Here is a 19,390-nt window from a genome sequence, read left to right on the forward strand (position 1 = left end):
TTCCTTGCATTCTCCCCACATCACCCAAACAGTTTCCAAGGAGGTTCCAGTCTCGTTCGGATCCACGATGTAAAATAAATATCATCATCATACGACCCACGGATCCTCGCCTCGCGCGGAACCGCTTCTCTCGGGCCATTCCATTTTGTGATCTGAGGAAGTTCCGTTTCGAGGATTCTATCTATCATTGCGTCCGATACTCAGTCAAGGCTCCTTCGTCTTCAAATTCAGATCGTTCGATTCCCAATTGATCCCACTGCATCGTCCACTCCATTTGATCGTACCGTGGCCGCTTGTTCAAAGCTTTCCTGTGCTGATATACTGTGGTGATCAACATATCTCTGGACAACGCTTACGATGACAACCTAAGGTCTCGTGAAATCGACCTCATCTAGTTGGGCAACTGTCGAACCATCGATTATCTCTCGCTTGTCATTGACGAAGTACGTTGCTCGTTCGTACAATCTTTCTGTTACATGGTCCATGAAGTTCCATTATCGACGTTGGATTGTCGACAGTATGTGTTCTTCAATAGAAGAAGGCTTTTACCACCTTGCTGGGATCTTCCATGTCAGCCCTTGAAACGACAACAACCTGCCCGAGGCCTTCTCCATTTCTGGATGATTATATTTGGTCAGCGCTATCCACTTCAAATTCTGACTTGAGTGGCAACAGTATGGTCAATCAAATGCCCAGCCAAATGCCCACCCCTCGGCACTCGACCTCAGGTTCAATCGATCAACAAAGCCTGCATTATCAACAACAGACATCCCTTGCAGGGTTTGCCGAGTAAGTGATCTCACCCGTGCTCAAAGGTTCCTTCACTGAAATGGCAAGCTCCGTCTATCCTCATCCTACGCCCATCGAAACGCGATCCCCGCTCGTTGTTCCCCAAATTCTATCCCCTTCCTCCCCGCACCACCGTCCCCGCCCAATACCACCCCAGCTGCGAAGAAGAGCCGTCGGTCAGACCGATCTCATGTCAATGATGAACCAATCGGGCTCGTCTATGTCGACAAGTCGAAGTTCAAGTGCAACAAAGGCGACTGCAAGGATCTCACCTTCGGCCGCATGGCAGACCTACGCAGACACTATGAACAAACACATGCTAAGAATCGTGTGCAATACTTTTGTAGAGAAAGCGGATGCCCAAGATCTCATGCACCGACGGGTGGCAGAGGCCGCAGTTTCGGCACGCGAAAAGACAAGAGAGATGAGCACGAGAGGAATGTACACAAGAACGAGCGCCGTGAGAACAGCTACTCCTCCACCGACAATGTTTAACGCTCTGGATATCAGTCGTCACTCTCGTTCACTTCCCGGCAAGATGAGCCTTTACGTCGATGACTATGAGGCTCGCCCTTCAGCGGCTCGATACTCGATAACCGCCGAAGCATACGTTTTGTACAACACACTACTTCGGCGTTACGTTTCTACACCCGGCTCGTACCGTCTTACGGCTTTCGATACCCGTTAAGAATCTCTTGCGACGTGTATGAAAGTACAGCAGCAGCGGTGAATCAGCGAAAAGAAGGGCATTGCAGAAGCACTTCAAAATCGCTTGTATGCATGCAGAGCTCTCAACTTGGGATTCCTACCAAAAGCACTACCGGAGTTTTCTCGTACTTTCTCAACTATATCCCTTTCTCCGTTCTGGTACATACATTCATTGTCTATGGCATTACCATTGACACTGCACTACTTCTCCTCCTCGTTCGCTTGCGTCTGACATGGAGTTATCATTTCTGTTAAGCGTGCTCTGGTGTGGCTCAATTTGTCAAGGTGTTTGACCTTCGCTGCATCCGTAATGCTTATTCATGTACTATATTAGGATGGCGCATCATTACTAAAGATTTACTGTAATTCCTTCCTCTTACTCCTCGTGTTCTCGTATGAAATGAATTTCAAGGTAAGAGACTCTGAAGAGTACAAGATTCTTTGTATGGCCTGTACTTGACTTGCTTACTTCCTACTCCTTCTCCTTTCGTACATGAGCTAGCATGCAGGTTATGGCTCTCTCACATAGCTCCCGTCAGCTGTCATCCTTGATTTGAATTTTTGTTTTTGTTTAGCACGTCAGGCTGTCTGTTGTAGCATCCGGAATTTAGATTAATGCATTCGTTACAATTAACAAAATCTAGCCTTGGTTCTGTAGCGAAACTTTCCAGTAATCGAGCATAGACCGGCTAGGGCAGGTTTTACATAGAAGTCCATGTTCGGAAGATGAGTTCATGATGCTACACAAAATGACCGAGCGTGCAGACGAACAAGAATCGAAACACAGAAACATCTCCGCTTCGCAAACAGCAACCTAATTCTCTATTCTACCTCATGAGCATCCCTCTTCTTTCCACCATGTTGCACGTCGATGCTGTAAAAGTGCACCTCACTTGGGCTATTCCCTTGGTTGTAATTTCCAGCCTTGAAGTAGCTCAGCGGACTCTTCAGTCCGCCAGTTCCCAAAACCTTTTGCTCGCCGCCATCGATTGAAACGCTCAGCTTCCCGTTCTCATACCTGATCTCATACTCAAACTGCTTCCCAATCTTCACCTTGCCCACCTTCGTCATTTTCAAGCTACTCTCATCAGGAACCTGCTCCACGCCCATGGTAACCTCGCCCTTTTCGTTGACGAACAGCTCACACACGGGCTTTTTGGAGACAGAGTCGTCGACGTGGATCTGGCCCACGACGGTTCCGTGCGCAGAGCCATCTGCTTTCACGACCTTGAGCGAGGCGTGCAGGCGATTTACAGACGCCTTTGGAGACCACGAATTCGGGCTTTTCTCGCGAAGCTCGGTGCGGCAGTGCTTGCTGTTTTTGGTGGTCACGCAGCCACAGCTGTCCGAGGAGCCGCAGACTTTTAGGACGAGCGCGCCGTCAGATGTGTTGGTGAAGAACACATCCTTGCTCTTGTAGCCGGAGCAGCCTGCGAGTTTGCTGCCTGAGATTTGGTCTGGGTGAAAGGGTTCGCCTGTTGGGAGCTGGAGGTTGAACTTTGTGAGGTCGAAGTTGCCGCCTGGGGCGCAGGAGGGGTTGAGGCCGCGGGCGTGGAGGGGTTTGGGGTCATTGGGGCGGGGGCGGCGAGGGTGAGGCCAAGTGTGAAGAGGAGGGTTGTTGTTGGGAGGGAGAACATGGTGGATGTTTTAAAATGCTTCGCTGAATGAGCGCGTAAGAGTGATGCTGTATGAACGAAGGACTAGAGGACAGAATGAACGGATGAAGGAAAAGAGTGCGATGCTGTGCGTTAGGCGGCGTGGTTGCTGAGAGTTGTATACAGCGAAGCCCAACTCTACTTATACAAATCTGAAGTCCGCATTCGTTACGTTGGAGTCTGTCTAGGCGCTCGGTGACTCGGTCGTTGAGGCAAGCTTCCGTACGTGGGCGGTAGCTAGTCATCTTTCTAAGCATTCAATCACCGTGATGTTCGGCAGGAAGAAATATTCCGAGAGTGTGGAATGGGGTACATTGAATTGTGAGGTCTATAAAGGGTGGTGCAGGGATATTCTTGAAGTCCTGAACCCGTACAACGGTGTGAATAAGCAGGAGAAAGTCCGCTCCGGTGCTCGCTTACGCTATTCGAAGCCAGCTCAAGCCCTTGCGTAGCCAGATGTTTGGTTTCAGCGTGCGACAACCGTGGGTTATCGGTGCACGCATTAGGTCAAAGTGTTGTATCGTATACGACGATGCCTTCCGACAATGCCCGTGGAATTCTCGAGGTCCTACGGGCCGCGAAGGAGGGACACACAAAAGTCCAAAGTCAGCAATGTACCGGCCATAAAATCTTCCAAGACGCCCCGGACAATATCGCATGATTGTCTCTATTAGTGATGCAACTCTAGCAAAGGTAGCGCTTGCTGCACTATCGTTGCTGCTGTTGCAGTGTGTAGTTCAGGGGAAGGGAAGGGAAGCGCTACGGCCCTTTCCAGCCTCGCACACCCGCCAGCGAGACCCACTCACCCACTTTGGGGTACCTTGGCAACATCTCAACGTTCAGCGAGGTCTTCCAAGTCACATAAAATGTTGCAACCTCCCGCAATGAGCTCGATCTGGTACTGGGTGCTCGTCTTGTCTTCACGAGTCAATGACGATGATGGCGCGGAGCGGCTCGTTCGCCATGCCGGCTAACTACCAGCCTAGCATCAAACACTGGCGCGCTTGTACGAGCATACCCTAATCTAACAAACGCTGCAGAACATTCGGCGATGCCGTAGCTTCCCTAAGAGCCCTTCCTCTTCCTGGGGAAGAAGGATAATGGTTATAGTGCGCTGAGGCTGAAGCGATTGTTCTCAGCTGAACATCTCCCAATCCTAACCAATTGTTACCGTAAGACTGGATATTACTGGCCCCAGTTTTCGGCCTGTGCGACAAATTCTAGGAAACACGCAGCTCCTTTGCCACGCCACGATTGCCGTACAATACCAACGTATATGCTCCACTTTGACTACGATTGATAGATTGGTCAACAGTGCTTCGAGAGGCAACTTCGCTATGGTAGGTGTACCCAAAAGTACCGGTAAGTGTCGCCTCGCGCGCGCACGCGCTAGCTGTAACATATGGGCATGACTAGGTTGCGCAACATGTCGGAAGCGGAAGATCAAGGTAAACCCCAAATATCTTGAGAATCGTCTTCCTGAAAAAGCTAACTGGTGAAGTGTGACGAAACTTGGCCGACATGTAAAAATTGTCGCAAGAATTCGAAGCTCTGTCCAGGTCCACCTGCTCGTCATACCTTCAGAGACCTAGGACCACTCTTGAATGACCAGGGCAAGCGCTCCAACACAAAAACTTGTGTAGTTGCTAAAGATGAAGGCCAGTAATCCGACTTGAATCATTGCCGCGCTAATGTTCAATGAAGGCCATGAAATGACTCAACTAACTCATCTACTCGCAAAACGGACCGAGGCAGGAGCCGTCGTTCTCAAATTCCGACTTTCTCGAATTGGACATGAAACCGAGAAAAGAAAGCAGTCTCCGAGAGGACGTTCGACCAATGCGAAGTCTTTAATGTTACCCTGGTCGACACTGCATAGCCCTCTGTCAACTTCTCCGTCTGATGATTTGGCACGGGCACTAGTAGAGATAATGACAACAGAACACTTCGGCTACGGTATCTCAGACTTTGGTCCTTTTATGCACGAGGTTCCGCGCCGCATTGGTCACAATGCTGCACTAGACGCTGCCGCAGCTTGTCTCATCTATACGCGCACCGCTGTGCTTCGTACCGAACCATTAGATGATCTCAAAAGCCCAAAACTCTATCTAGCAGCTGTTCAGAAGCTTCAGCGCTGTTTGGTTGACCCCGATAATGACATATCTTCAAACACACTTTGTGCTGCTGTGCTATTGAGCCTTGTAGAGGTAAATATACGGTAAGCCAGATCACTTACCGTTCTTATGCTAACAATAAACAAGGCGCTAGCCGGCCCTCGCATAGACAATTCGTATCTTGCACATATCGGTGGTGCGGGCCGTTTGCTAGAAATCCAAGGTTCGGGAACCTGCCAGGACGATTTCGCAAAGGAGATACTGCGCTTCACCCGAGGCGGCGTTGTAAGTAGATGAAAGCTTGGCTCCACACGCAGGCTGTCTCGGAATCACGGCTCATGCTGATGCCACTGTGAAGATAGTAACGTCTATTTACAATGCAGAACCTTGTTTTCTACTGTCGCCTGAGTGGCGCGATATAGCGTTCGATAACACCGGTTCAAGCCTTGAGGAACATCTCTACACAGACGTTCTACACCTGTTGGCCGAAGTTCCTGCCTTGCTCAAAGATTTGAAGGAGCTGGGTTTGTTATCAGTGCCAATGCATCAGCTCCCGGATGGTCTTCTTGCGGACGACATGGGAGGTATTCTGCTTCAAAATCTTAGCTCAGACACCGACCCTGAGACGGTAAACATTCTACACGCAGCTTTTGACCTCGAATACAATTCAGGCCCAGACCCGCGGACCGAATCGCACCTAAGAGAACCGCATCCCGTTCGCAACAAAGCCTACGCCCTCAAAAGCTCTCTCCATACCATAGGGGCTCAGCTCGCATGCCATCTCACAGACGGCTCCTTCGCCCACGAACTCCCAAGTTGCGAACCCTCCAACCCCCTCCCCACCGCTTACCGCTTTTCCCACTGGCGCACCGCCCGCGTCTATACCATCCACTGGTCCCTCACCATCATCCTCAACAAAACCCTCCTAAAGCTGCTCCCAACCTACGAGCCCTCCCGCTACGCCCTAGAAGCCGAATGCAGCACTATCGCGCTGGAAATCTGCAAGACGTGGGAAAACGCGTGGACGAACAGGCCGATTGGCGCGTGCCACGTGTGGCTGGGATTTGTGATGGCGTATGAGTTTTGTGGCGACGAGGTGCAGAGCTGGATTCTTGGGGCTTTGAACAGGTTATTGGAGGACCAAGGGGTGGGGAGTGGAGGTGGACGGAGGAGGTGGTGGGGTGATGTGTAAGAGGTTGATGGGGGAAGGGGATGTCTTATCCTCGATGGGCGTTCGCTAATTCCGAAACTTGAGTTGGATTTCCTGCCGATACATGTGACCTTCAAGAATTTGACGTCTGAACTCGACATGATATTCAATTACGGACATTGCCGTCATTGCACAGCTATCTGCACTATCCACATTGAGAACGCCTCAAGCGAGAAAACCGAAAGGAAGAGAAAGTCACCCCCATCCATTCGCCTGCTCCTCCAAAACAACGACTAAAGAGCGTTGGCGGTAAGCGTTCCCTATAACACAATATCAAGAATGTTCATTCTGTCGTGATGCAGCCCATTAAGATGTATCCGCCCAAAGCCCATATTCGCCGAGTGGTACCCAGCCAGTAGGTATGCTCCCTAAGATCTCAGAACGCCTTTTCGTAATGCGTTCGTGAAAGGTCAAATATATCATACAACATTCTCAAAGGCGTTTGCCAATTTACACAGTGAAGTCCAAAAAGTCGCACGAGGCGTCTAAGCTGCCCATTGCTTGAAGCTCGAGCTCGAATTGGGAATATGAGTTATCCGGCAATTCGAACAGCTCGTCGAGCTCGTCCTTCGGCTCTGCAGGTGACGTAGGAGGAGTCGTGAACGGATTTGACTGGGTAGATGATCGAGAGGGTGTAGACGCGACCTTCAGTGGACTTGAGTGCACTGGTACCTTGCCGCTACTAATAGACCCAGAAGAATTGGGACGTTGATTGGCTGGCGACATAGGCGGCGTATGTGTAGGTTGAGAAAAGTGTTGTAGGAGAGCCATTGACGTCAGATCATCAGCATAAGAGCTGTTGGACGCGAAACTGGAGGCGGAATGCTCGATGTAGGGCTTCGCATCGGATTCAAAACTGTTCCATCGATTAGTGACTACTCGAGAAATTGGCAGAAAAACGCTTACGAGTAATGGTCTGATGTCGAGCTCATTGCACCGTGAAAGCTCGCTGTCTCATGAAGCATCGTTGAGGGAGCCTGCGTCTGCAAGTCATCCTCAAAAGGCGGTGGAGAGGAACTTGGATCTGACATTGGCGAGCCTGCGGAGACTGAGGAAGACGCAGATGCTAGCACACGGCGGGTCCTGTTGGCCTTTTCGACACGGTCATCCATCTCTGGACGATGCTTCTTCGGACGGCCGCGCTTCACGTTCTTTCGTACTACGTTTTCGAATCCACCTACACACATACCGCGCTGGCGATGGCGCGTCAGTGCGTCTTGTCTTGCAAAACCAGCGCCGCATGGGCACTTGTAAGGCTTGTTACCGGTGTGGATTTTCGAATGTCGTTTGAGGTCGTGTTGGCGAACAAACTTCTTGCCGCATCCATTGCACTTGTATTGCCTGTCGCCAAGATGTGTTTGAACGTGCGAGCGAATGTTCTCTCGCCGACCGAAGATCTTGCCGCACTCCGGGTAGAGACATGTCCACTTGTTGGTACTCTGATCTTGCTCGCTAATATAGCGTTGTACTTCCTCTGGAGATATGCCAGTGTACTCGAGACTGGCATCAATCTCAAATTCGGGCAAGAGTGAGGGTTGCGATAGGGAGGCTGCAGGTAGGCCATTCATTGACATCGCTGCGCTAGACGGAGAAAACATGGGAGCCTGAGAGAAGGCTTGATTCGGAAGCTCTGCAATGTGTTCTTGAGCGGGGAACTCGGGAATGTTCTCCAAAAAAGCCTGCATTGACTTCTGGTGAGGAGAGGATGTAGGCGATGGCGAAAACGCATCCGACGTGTAATATGACGAGGATTCGTACCCCATGTCATAGTCGAGGCTCTCAAAGTTGAAGGTCATCGCATTTGAGCTCGGTTGCAGGTTGATGTCTGCGAGGTCTGAGAAGCTCGGCGCAAGCGCAGCTGACTCTAACTGCTGCAGGAGTGCTGGCTGAGCCGCCTTCTGTGGCGTCGCAGTGGGTGTCGGGAGAGTGATGAAGAGGTTAGCATTGGGGCCATATACTGCTAGTACATCTTCTTGTAGATCTTTTATCCTCTGATCTACAACTGCTTTGGTAGGCGAGTTAGGAGCTCGATGGGGAGAGTGAGGAGGCCGCGGGGGAGACTGCGGCCGAAGAGTCCGGTGAGGAGTTCGCGGTGATGGGAGAGAGGTCTGTACTGGGGATCGCAAAAAGGGTCGCTGGGGGCCCGGCTGGGGCTGGCTGTGCGTCCGCGCTACTTGCATAGTATGCTGTGGTGGTTGTCCTAGGTTAGTATTACTTACCGTACCATCCGGGATAATCTGTTCCGGAATGGTAGCAGCAGTCCCAGACCTCGTCACTGCCTCGAGGTTCAAGCCTCTGAGGTCAAGACTCATGCCTGTCCGCTGCGTTCGTCGCTGTTGTATGTTAGTCGGTAGTGGTTGCAATCGGGGTGCCTCGAACGCTGCCGGTGTTGAGTTCTGTCGTCGGTGAAGCGTTCTTCGGCGTTGGATGCCCGAGGGTGCATTTGTGGACAGCATATTGTATGCTCGTCGAGTCCGGGTATTGTTGTCCAAGGAAACGGGTGTCCTGTTGGGTCCGAATCTATAAACAAACCATCAGAAAGGCTCCAAAGCGGATAACTAAAGCTGCACGCAAATTGGTAGGAACATACCTCACGCAGTGCAAGCGGCGCTCCGCCGGGCGGTTTAGGTCCTTATGGTCTCCTCAGTACAGTCGCAGTCTCCCAGCAGCCTGCTCAAGTAAGTATGCGGCCGAAGCCTGTCAAATGTGTGTGTGTAACGTCGGAAAATGCGCGGTCTAGCTCAATAGACCCAGTGCGATAGATGCGTGTTTGATGAAGGTGGGTGTGGATTGGGATGCGTGAAGAAGGATGCTCCGCAGGTGACGATCTCCAAGTCCGTATCTGGGACGATAAACACAAGCGCCCGCTCCGTTACCCAGCAACGCTGTTGGGCCTGGGCCGGCGCTTGCACGCTAAGCCACGTCATGCTCTGCCGATCGACCGCCAAGCCGCCAAGCGTCGCCACCGGAACCGGCGCAGCGTTTTGCCCGGCGCACACATTTAATTTGTTGGTTGAGCGCTCCGCACCACCAAACTTTCTGTACTGACGACTGAGGAAGACAACCAGCTTGTCTAGGTACGAACACCTCTCCCTGCCGCCCGCGCGGAACAGCGCTGCTCTCGCGACGAGCTTTACTGACAGCTCCCAGGCCGCCATGCAGATTTTCGTCAAGACCCTCACGGGTAAGACTATCACCCTTGAGGTGGAGTCTTCGGACACCATCGACAATGTGAAGTCCAAGATTCAGGGTACGTTGCGCGCTGTTATACAATATCCTGAGTACCAAGCTAACGCTACCCAGACAAGGAGGGAATTCCCCCGGACCAGCAGCGCCTCATCTTCGCCGGAAAGCAGCTTGAGGATGGCCGCACCCTCTCCGACTACAACATCCAGAAGGAGTCGACTCTCCACCTGGTCCTCCGCCTGCGTGGTGGTATGGCGAAGAAGAGGAAGAAGAAGGTGTACACCACCCCCAAGAAGATCAAGCACAAGCGCAAGAAGACCAAGCTCGCTGTCCTCAAGTACTACAAGGTCGACGGCGACGGCAAGATCGAGCGCCTCCGCCGCGAGTGCCCGCAGCCCGAGTGCGGTGCTGGTGTCTTCATGGCCGCCATGCACAACCGTCAGTACTGCGGCCGTTGCCATCTCACCTACGTCTTCGACGAGTCCAAGTAAACGAAGACCGAGTATGATAGGCATATGACATGATGGGACGGCACGTACGAACGACTAGATGGACCGAATAGGCTCGTCGAGACGCTGGACATGTAATCATCAATCAAACCTGTCTTGAGACTTTACAATTGCTGCTTCTTGAACGACGATCATTCGATACCTGCTTGCCGTGATTTATGAGGTTCGCGAGAACCTAGAGCTGTTAGGATCAGATGCATTGTTCTAATTACATGTATCGTCTTGAATTTCTGCGTCCAGAAGGGTATGCATAATCAGAATTCCATAACATCGCCATTCTCATCCCGCTCCCTCTTGATCCCGCCTTTCTCCTTCTCCTCCTTCAACAAACCCGCTACGAACACTCTGAAGTATTCAATGTACGGCTTTAGACTGGTCTTCTCCCAGTCTTGTATCTTCTTCTCTGAATCTTCCCCTGACCATTCATCGATCTCAACCAGCAACTCTGTGACTTTGGGGACACTGAGGGGGTCAAATTCCTCCACTCTTCTTGGGTCGATCGGCACACATATCCGCCCTGTGGCCGGATGAACAACGAATGGCGACTTGAGCAAATGGTTGAGCTTCTTGCCAACATCAGCGTCTAGACGTGGATAGGTGTACTCCAGCACGATGTCCTGCTTTGCTTCTAGAAGTTCCTTAGAGGATTTGGATAGCGCACCGGACTTCGCGACGCTATCGATATCGGCCCATTTCGAAGCGCTAGGTCGCCCTGGTGAGGAATCCCATTTCTTCTGCAACGCCTCTCGGAGCTTTGTGTCAGGGATCAAGTTGAGTAGATGAGCAGAGTTTTGTTCAGCCCACGGATCTTGCTCTGCAAGAATAGTCGTTTGGAAGTGCTCTTTAAGGATACTAAGACTCCGTTCAAGGTGTGGGTGCAGTGGCCGCCAGACATTGACCTTCTTTCCGCCTTGGTCACCTCCCTTGAGCAGTTCCAGGTAGCCGTACACCGCGCGTCGTTTTGAGTCGTCCATTTCTCTTGCGCGCTTATCGCAGACCCAGGCGTGGGCTCCTCTTCGACCGGAGTATACCCACATAACGTGTTTAAACCCGAAGTCGTCGCGCAACGCTACGTCCACAACTTTGATAGACATTGTGATGAACGCCCAGCACTTCTGGCATATGTTCGCGCCTGTGCAGCATGTTCGAATGTCGTCGTAGGCGTCCATATCGATATCGAATACGAGCTCTCGTGATATTGGGCGGAACGCACTGGCTTTTCGTAGGGTTTTGCGATCGCGAGGATTCGTTGAGTACACAGGCCCGATATCGATACGCGGTGGGGTGTCTGCGATGCACCGCTTGCGAAGCAGATCGGCCGTAGGGAATGACTGGTATCGTTGAAGGGCATCGTTGGACAGTGTGAAAGCGAATTCGCGGTGCGCAAAGTCGTTAGAGGGTACAGCAGAGTGGTTCAGCCACTGGAAGAAGAAGCGGAAGGGGAAGAGGCGCTGGTAGAAGGCGCGCATCACATCTGGATCTGAGTACTGCGATTTGTCTGAGATCTTGCTGTATGATGTTAGTGAGTGGCCGTCTTAGGAAGACCTAGTTGGCGTACAAAGTTGCTGCAGGCTGTGAGGCATCCTCTTCTGACTTGACTGGCGCACTAGAAGCGAACTCTTCGTCAGAGTCCTCATCGTCGAAAAGATCTTCCAGGTTCACTTTCGCCTTATCTTCGACTTCTGCACTCGGTGCGTCGTCCATTGCCATGTCTTGTGTGCCTGGTTCCGACTTGGCGATGAGTTGCTCCACAGCAGGTATGGCTTCTGGTGTGACTGAATGGGGCATTGTGACTTCTTTGTGGGATGATCAACAATGGTGTGTGGCTTGTATCGCGATCCGTAACAGAGTCGTGGGCTTGCGGCCAGGACGCGTCGAGCGCGTAAAGTGATGGTGGCCCATGCGTTCGTGCGTTTAGCGTGTCAATGGTCGCTCCTACCATGTAACACTCAATCGTCATATTGCCAAGACATGACCTGGTACTTCATCTCTATCCGTGTGCTCGAGGGATGAGACAGGACCCCTTCCATTCAGAACATGGGCCAGGAGGAGACAGTCTTCGGCGATGGCTGGGTTTCAGATGATTCGAGCTTCTACGGTACGTATCAACCTGCACCGCCTCTTACGTGTATGTAAACGTTGACCCTATTGGATGGGGCACACACACTGAAGACTCATGACCAACCTTCGTCTTTTCACATCAGACCGAGACGCTTGGACAATTAGCGGCGCGCGCTAATATACTCGCTAGGCGACGAATGTGAGCAGGACCGGCTTGAGACATTCTGTGAAGAGTTCCGACCTGTCAATGCTTGGTCCACGCGCAAGCACGACCTGAATGGCATTGCATTCAAGTACAGGAACGTACCCCCGCCTAAGCTCAGCAACCCTGGCGAAGGTCAGCTAGTATCATGGCACTTGGGCGAGACGGCGGAAGACTTTGTCAAGCGGCTTCCTCCCGTCACTACGTCGGCCTCTGACTGTGAATGGATCTGGGTACATAATCCGTATCCAGAAGACCACGGTGGATCTAAGGTGACCAACGTTCTCGATTTCACTGTTCGCGGACAAGGGTTGCTCGCACGGAGTCTCCGGACACGCAGGGACATCGAAGCGAACGGCCAGTCGAAGAACAGAAGTGTGATCGCTCGACACCTACATGAAGAGAGCAATTTTCTTCATCAACGGATTACCGAATTGGCTGTTGAAAGTAATGTGGTCTGCGGCAAAGTGAGCTTGTGAGCCCGCACCTGATTGGCCCAGTCTAACCAGCAACAGTGGATGTTATTCCCCTCACTAGAGGACCTCACTCGTATCTGGCGACTCGTTGTTGATGGTGTCATCAGTAATCGTTTGGGGCCTACTGCGAAAGTAGCCCCGGACCAGGGTAAAGCTGGAGAGCGACTGGTCTGCATTTACACCAAAGACTTCAGGGACAAAGACGACGTCCTTCGTGTGTTGCGAGAGCTAGTCTCCATGGGTGTAAGTGAACCCAAGTGTATGATGGTCGCGAAAAGCAAACATTGATCGGGTGCAGGTGGTCACCCAAAGGAATAAACCAGTATACTACAAACCGGATGCATACACCTACCTAGACATCTACAAAGCATCGGCGGCTGAGTACGGCCTACAAGCAAGTGTCTACTCGAGCCAGAAGCTATTGGCTGAAGAGAAGCCCCAACAGGCAGTCCTAAGTCCTCGAACGCAATCGAGCCTCAACCGCTTCGTCAAGACTGTACCAGAGTAATGGGTGGGCTTACTGGCATGTCGAATTGCAGCCCCATTTGATCTACCACGTGAGATGACGTTCCAAGCTCAGCAGACCAATATGTCACGAAGGGGATTTGATCTCATGCCAATGTACATTGATCTTTTCCTAGAATCTCACTTCCAGCTGCCTCTACAACAAGTCAATCGCAAAACTGTTTCAACGCAATACACACATCTTCACTTCTCCTCGACTCTTGGGCCGCTCCAATCTCGTGCACGGAGACTCTTGAAAGACGATATTCGCAATTTAGCGCACTTCTAATCATGTTAACATGGATCACAGCGATGCATGACTTGCAACGTAAGAGAAACCCACCCCGGGCTACTGACTACTATCAAGCGTAGAATCGAATCGGAAGCTCAGATGTAGTCTACGGCTGAATCCTGCACGACGTAGCTGGAACGTGGGTTGTGTTTTTGATCTGCCGTCTTGCATGTTCGTGTTGGTCAATACGCTACTGTAAAAGGCCCGCGCTCCGGATGCACGCAGAGGATTTCTATTACTCGATCAAAATTCAGCCACGACGTTCGCCACTTCACCGTGTGCGACGAAACGCTGATGTTCACCCTCGTTGCGTTCGGATGATTGTTGGAGACAAGCGTGGACCTGTCATGCGTTTACTGTACGAGACCTTGTTGATTTACGTCGGCTGCGAATAGGCCAAAAGACAGGTGACAGGTGACAGGTGACTCAGCAGCCAGACCGCCACCGCTCCGGAAGATGTAGGGCTGCACTCGCCGAAAGACGGCTGCCATGGTGAGATTTGGGACGACTCGAGACGAACGGCGTACTGGAACCATCAGTCCTAGTGTCAGTGGAGAGGTGGAGTGCAAAGTCTTCGGCGGCCTCCGATGGGCAGGAAGCTGGTGCTGGCAAGCGGTAAGCAGTGACGAGGTCGTGCTGCATTTCAGTGACTCGATGGGAACTGTTTCTATCGAGTAATGTACTGTTGGGAGCTCGCTGACAATCCCTCTAGCTTGTCCCGGTCGGGAGCGCCGGCGCTGGCTCCGTCCTTCACCTCTCCGAACAGTACCCATGCAGCAATACAGCGACGAAGACGACGACATTCGTGCCAACACCACTCGAGAGTAACCAGACGAGGCCGTGGAGGCGGCACAACAGGTACCAGGGACACGACGAATGTTCCGACTTTAAGTGCAGTCGTCCGGTACACGTGCGCTAGCCCTGCGCCGATCTCGGTTGGACGCGCCCTTAGTCGATAGATAAGCGGCAGACCCTGCGCATCTAGAAACGCCCCTTATCGCGCCTGCCGCACCACACCGACATCCCTGCCGCGTCCTCTTCATCGTACCAGATCTGGCGGTTTTGACAACGGCCTTGCTTCGGTGGCACGCCAACATCTTGTTCCAGCATGGTGCCCCGCCAGCCTGCAAATGTGAATGGTGGATGAACATCCCCTGCGAGCGTTGCGACCATGCTGGCCGGAGATGCGCACGAAGAAGCCTAAAAGGTATCGATAACTTGTGTCCTAGCAGCACGTTCCAATTTCTATCGAGTAATCCCCACACTCTTGCCGCTGTCCCGAAGTCTATCCATTGCCCATGGCCGCTATGTGAGGCGTCTGAGTGGATCCAAGCATCTCGACTCGGCACAGCCATGCTAAAGACCGATAGATAAGGGTCTGCACCCCAGATTTTGCTTTGACAGATCCGGCTCGACTTGCAGAGTCTCTTGCTCTTTATTTCGCCGTGTTACACAAGACAGTATTGCTCACAAGCACTGCCTTCGGACTGAAGCATTCCATACGCCGCTTATCTTGCTTATCTATACGGGCCTGCCTATCTAGACCTTCACGGACAGACTTCACCGTACAAATCGCTTGTAGCTCTTAGCTCTTTACTCCTGCTAGAGCACGCATAAACTTGAGCTTGCAACAACTTCCCCGGATTCTTTGTCCGTCCCACTGGCACCATGGCTCCCCACGCAACTACCCCCCCGCCCATGCCTCACAGCGTGCCAATACACCCTATCACTATTTTCGCTTCCTCAAGAGCAGTGGTCGCTGGCAGGTTGACCGAAGCCACCATTGTCGTCTCCAATGTTACCGGCAAGATTACATCCATTTTCCATTCCGTCCTTCCACCAACAGACTGTAAGTAGCGATGCTCAAGTAATCCTAGCGGCACATACTAATACCATTGGCCGTATAGTTCCCGAGGGTACCTCCTACACCGACTACTCACCACACATGCTTCTCCCCGGCCTAGTAGATGCTCATGTACATCTCAACGAGCCGGGTCGGACAGAATGGGAAGGCTTCTGGACTGGCACTCGTGCTGCTGCTTTTGGAGGTGTAACGACTGTTGTTGACATGCCACTCAATGCTATCCCGCCTACCACTACAGTCGAGAACTTGAAGATCAAGATCGAAGCTGCTCAAGGAAAGTGCTGGGTTGACGTCGGCTTCTATGGTGGGGTAATCCCAGGCAATGCTGGCGAGCTTCAAGCTCTTGTTAAGGAAGGTGTCAGGGGTTTCAAGGGCTTCTTGATTGACAGCGGTGTACGTTTCTACACATCAATCTCATTGCGAGACAGACTAATGACTCTTCAGGTCGATGAATTCCCTGCAGTCAAGCCTAACGACATTGAGCTGGCTCTCAAAGAACTCAAAGACTCCGCCACCACACTCATGTTTCATGCCGAGATGATCCCTCCCATCACCGATTCGGTAGGCGACGATGTTCAGCGTGCACACCCACCTGTCGCCCCTACCGGTCCTCTAACTCACTACTCGACGTTCCTCGACTCCCGCCCCCCTTCTTTCGAAACCTACGCCATCGCCGAGATCCTCTCCCTCGCTCACCTTGCCCCCGACCTCCAACTTCACATCGTGCATCTCTCCGCCATCGAAGCTATCCCCATGCTCCGGGAAGCCAGAGCCAACGGCATCAAGATCACCGCAGAAACCTGTTTCCACTACCTGACACTTGCAGCCGAGAACATCAAAGCCGGCGACACGCGCCACAAGTGCTGCCCACCCATCCGCGACCGATCCAACCAGGACGGTCTCTGGAATGAATTGCTACAAGACCTCGACGGCGGCGTTATCCAAACCGTCGTATCCGACCACTCACCCTGCACTCCTGATATCAAGCTTCTTCCTGCCCACCTCGCGCCGAGGAAGCCAAGCACGCGGAAGTCAGGTCTTGTCAAAGACTGCAACAGCTGCTCTTCATCCGAAGGCGAAGAAGAACTCGCCGAAGAGAAGGGAGACTTCTTCAGCGCCTGGGGCGGTATTTCCTCCGTTGGTCTCGGGCTGCCCATTCTTTGGACCGAAGGCACAAAGCGCAATTCTAACTTCAGCGTCGAGGAGATCGTCCGATGGTGCTGCAAAAACACGGCTAAGCAGGTCGGGCTGGAACACAGCAAGGGCGACTTGAGTGTGGGTCTTGACGCGGATATCGTTGTTTTCGACGATGCGGCGGAATTTTACGTGGAACCGAGCACGATGCTTTTCCGGAACAAAATCTCGCCGTACCAGGATAAGACGTTGAAGGGTGTTGTCCGGGAAACGTGGTTGAGGGGTGAGCGCGTGTTCAGGAGGGAGGAAGGTTTCTTGGAGAAGGTTGGGCCCAAGGGGAAGTTGTTGCTTGAGCCAAGAAAGGTGGTGCAGTGAGGAATTGGAAAGAAATTCCCCCGCTGCAAGGCATGCCTGATTCGAAGCCGGGTGGATTGGGCTATCGGGCAGTTGCAGGTCTTTCTGTTTGCATGGCGTTGTAGCTTGCATTATATCACGATTCAGCATTTGGCGTACAGGCATGGTGGGGTCAGGGATCTAATGGGCACCATAGAGTCATGTCTCATAGCAGACCCCTCGAACGCAACAATAAAATTCAAGGAACGTACCTCCAACGAAGCTTGCTGATCTGCCAGGTGCTACGGATTGATGAGTGTGGCATGCGTGCGAACCTTTCGTTCGACGGAGTGCGGTGTACCGGACAGACGAGAAATGGCGCGCGCGACAGTGTTGTTGAAGTAGGGCTAGATGTTCTTTCGTCCATTGACACATCTTCTAAATTCCGAATCGTCCTAGTTACTTGAGCAGAGGGCTTAATTCTATCCGATCGTGCGTGAAATTCGATAAGCTTTTGGTTACATGGGACATGCATTGTCCTTTTCGCAATCGGTCTCTAGTGGTACGTGGTCGTGCTCACAAGACCTTTTTACATAACATTGGCAAGGGTAAGGCACACACGCGGGAGTGACCACTATGTGGGAAACTATGACTGGCAGAGGTAATACCTGCGAAGCGGAGGGACACGACGAGTGACTGGTGAGTATCGGAGTGGGCTAGACTTAGTTATGTTTGCTACCTTTACTGCTGATGTGGCTGAATTTAGGCCGAGATCAGAGATTGCTCACGTCGTCCCACACCTTTCGACATGCTTCTAGAAACCTGAAGAAGGTTTCGGTTTTTCGGTTGCAAACATCACAAGAGTGTACAACAATCAACATGTACAGTTGGTCTTCGTTCCTGCTCTAGCCTCGTGGTCTATCGTATATCATGATTGCTTCAACGAGTCCTTGCATGCCAGACTTCCTACCTACTCACGTTAATGTGCTGTTAGTCCATCGTTACAGTTTGCGTCGTCCTGATCTTGCGGTAAGCTAGTTTGATTGTTCCCCCCGAAGACGGCAAGGATTGATGTAACGGGACCTGTTCAAACAATTTGCAAGGCCACTGCCGACTCTTTGGTGGGGTTCAAACTATTTCACGTTGCACTCTGCCTTACACCCTCCCAGCGGAACTTCAACCTCGTGTTCGTGGAAGGAATCAGAATAGGCGTCGTGGCTGAGCTCATTGTCATCACATGTCCACGTCTATAAAATCATCAATCTCCGCCTCATATGTGAAGCGAAATTCAGCTTTTGCAGCCACTGCTTTCTCTCGTGCCACCTCTACGGCGTTCTGTCACTACATTCACGCATCGGTCTATTATCATCGCGTACCTCGTACAATGATGTGGAGCGTAAATCGAAGGAGCACCGCACTACTGATAGTTGGTCACTGCTAGGTGCGTACAGAGTTTCCGGTGTCACTGACAGTCCCATCAATTGTATAGATGGGAGACTGTCACACAAACAGATGCGAAAGAGTGCGCGGCCTTGTTTGAGAGAGGAATCCCCTGAATTAGATGAGATATACCTTCGGAGGCATGCCTGCGGTATCGTCGTCCAAACGAGCTCCCTCTGGTTGTTGTGATCAATAGAGTCGCGATCCTGCGCTGTGTCTCGAGCCTTCGCTTTGAAGCAGAAAAGGTTCAAGACCGAAACCTCTTATCTAATGGCACTATCAGTCTTGTCCATAACAGAGTCATTCATGTCTGACGCAGACGGTAGGCTGCACTTGCGACCGCCGCAATCGGTTCGTACAACTTCACCAGACCGATATTAGTGTAACACGGCTCACTAGTCCCACCACGCGACGCACACAGCCAACCACGATCTGCATGTATCAGAACACGATGTTTTGTGTAACTTACCACGGTCTTCGCCCCCGGACACAGCCTCAGCTCACGCGTCGACCCATCTTTCTGACGTTCCAACCCCACAAACTTCATCATCTTCACCATCCGCTCGACATGATGTTTTCCTCATTGTCACCTTCCACGTTTTCCGATGCGTGGGCCGTCGGTATAGCCCTTGGTAGCACAGGGCTCATGTTAGGCACGTATGCGCTACTGTTTTTCATGCGGGTGCGAGGTCGCAAAGCGCGCAAGGTACGCTTAGGATCTCAACGTGGGTCTGCGCTATGGAACTGAATTCGCGCAGAGTTTTGAAGTCAAGAGAAAGATATCTGCTCCACTTCCAGCGCGCCCAAAGACGGATGGGTACGAGCTCGAGGAAGGTGAGTGGCGGTGTATATCATGGAATGCATAGCATGCTAATCGACTCACGGCTCTAGTAAAAGGAGGTAGATTTTCGAA

General features: G+C 51.9%; 6 protein-coding genes across 6 annotated transcripts; 3 read left to right on the forward strand and 3 right to left on the reverse strand.

Moving 5' to 3' along the window:
• Positions 1-2,319: 2,319 nt before the first annotated feature.
• N0V89_010867 (uncharacterized protein) lies at positions 2,320-3,134 on the reverse strand (the record flags this gene model as incomplete). The annotated part of the gene is made up of 2 exons (XM_056219607.1): positions 2,320-2,954; positions 2,996-3,134. 2 exons carry the CDS (start codon positions 3,132-3,134, stop codon positions 2,320-2,322), a joined length of 774 nt encoding a protein of 257 aa, XP_056066734.1.
• A 2,709-nt stretch (positions 3,135-5,843) lies between these two features.
• Positions 5,844-6,458, forward strand: N0V89_010868 (uncharacterized protein; the record flags this gene model as incomplete). Its single annotated transcript, XM_056219608.1, has 2 exons — positions 5,844-5,850; positions 5,878-6,458. The coding sequence occupies 2 exons, from the start codon at positions 5,844-5,846 to the stop codon at positions 6,456-6,458; spliced, it is 588 nt and encodes a 195-aa protein (XP_056066735.1).
• A 920-nt stretch (positions 6,459-7,378) lies between these two features.
• Positions 7,379-8,932, reverse strand: ACE2 (Metallothionein expression activator; the record flags this gene model as incomplete). The annotated part of the gene is made up of 2 exons (XM_056219609.1): positions 7,379-8,536; positions 8,696-8,932. The coding sequence occupies 2 exons, from the start codon at positions 8,930-8,932 to the stop codon at positions 7,379-7,381; spliced, it is 1,395 nt and encodes a 464-aa protein (XP_056066736.1).
• A 1,493-nt stretch (positions 8,933-10,425) lies between these two features.
• PRI1 (p48 polypeptide of DNA primase) lies at positions 10,426-11,959 on the reverse strand (the record flags this gene model as incomplete). Its single annotated transcript, XM_056219610.1, has 2 exons — positions 10,426-11,680; positions 11,730-11,959. The coding sequence occupies 2 exons, from the start codon at positions 11,957-11,959 to the stop codon at positions 10,426-10,428; spliced, it is 1,485 nt and encodes a 494-aa protein (XP_056066737.1).
• A 249-nt stretch (positions 11,960-12,208) lies between these two features.
• N0V89_010871 (uncharacterized protein) lies at positions 12,209-13,418 on the forward strand (the record flags this gene model as incomplete). The annotated part of the gene is made up of 4 exons (XM_056219611.1): positions 12,209-12,269; positions 12,423-12,901; positions 12,950-13,153; positions 13,209-13,418. The coding sequence occupies 4 exons, from the start codon at positions 12,209-12,211 to the stop codon at positions 13,416-13,418; spliced, it is 954 nt and encodes a 317-aa protein (XP_056066738.1).
• A 1,986-nt stretch (positions 13,419-15,404) lies between these two features.
• DAL1 (Allantoinase) lies at positions 15,405-17,079 on the forward strand (the record flags this gene model as incomplete). Its single annotated transcript, XM_056219612.1, has 3 exons — positions 15,405-15,555; positions 15,614-15,963; positions 16,015-17,079. The coding sequence occupies 3 exons, from the start codon at positions 15,405-15,407 to the stop codon at positions 17,077-17,079; spliced, it is 1,566 nt and encodes a 521-aa protein (XP_056066739.1).
• Between the last annotated feature and the right edge of the window lie 2,311 nt (positions 17,080-19,390).

This window comes from Didymosphaeria variabile (assembly GCF_027946475.1).
Source record: "Didymosphaeria variabile strain IMI 356815 chromosome Unknown scaffold_8, whole genome shotgun sequence".
Taxonomy (NCBI): Eukaryota; Fungi; Ascomycota; class Dothideomycetes; order Pleosporales; family Didymosphaeriaceae; genus Didymosphaeria; species Didymosphaeria variabile.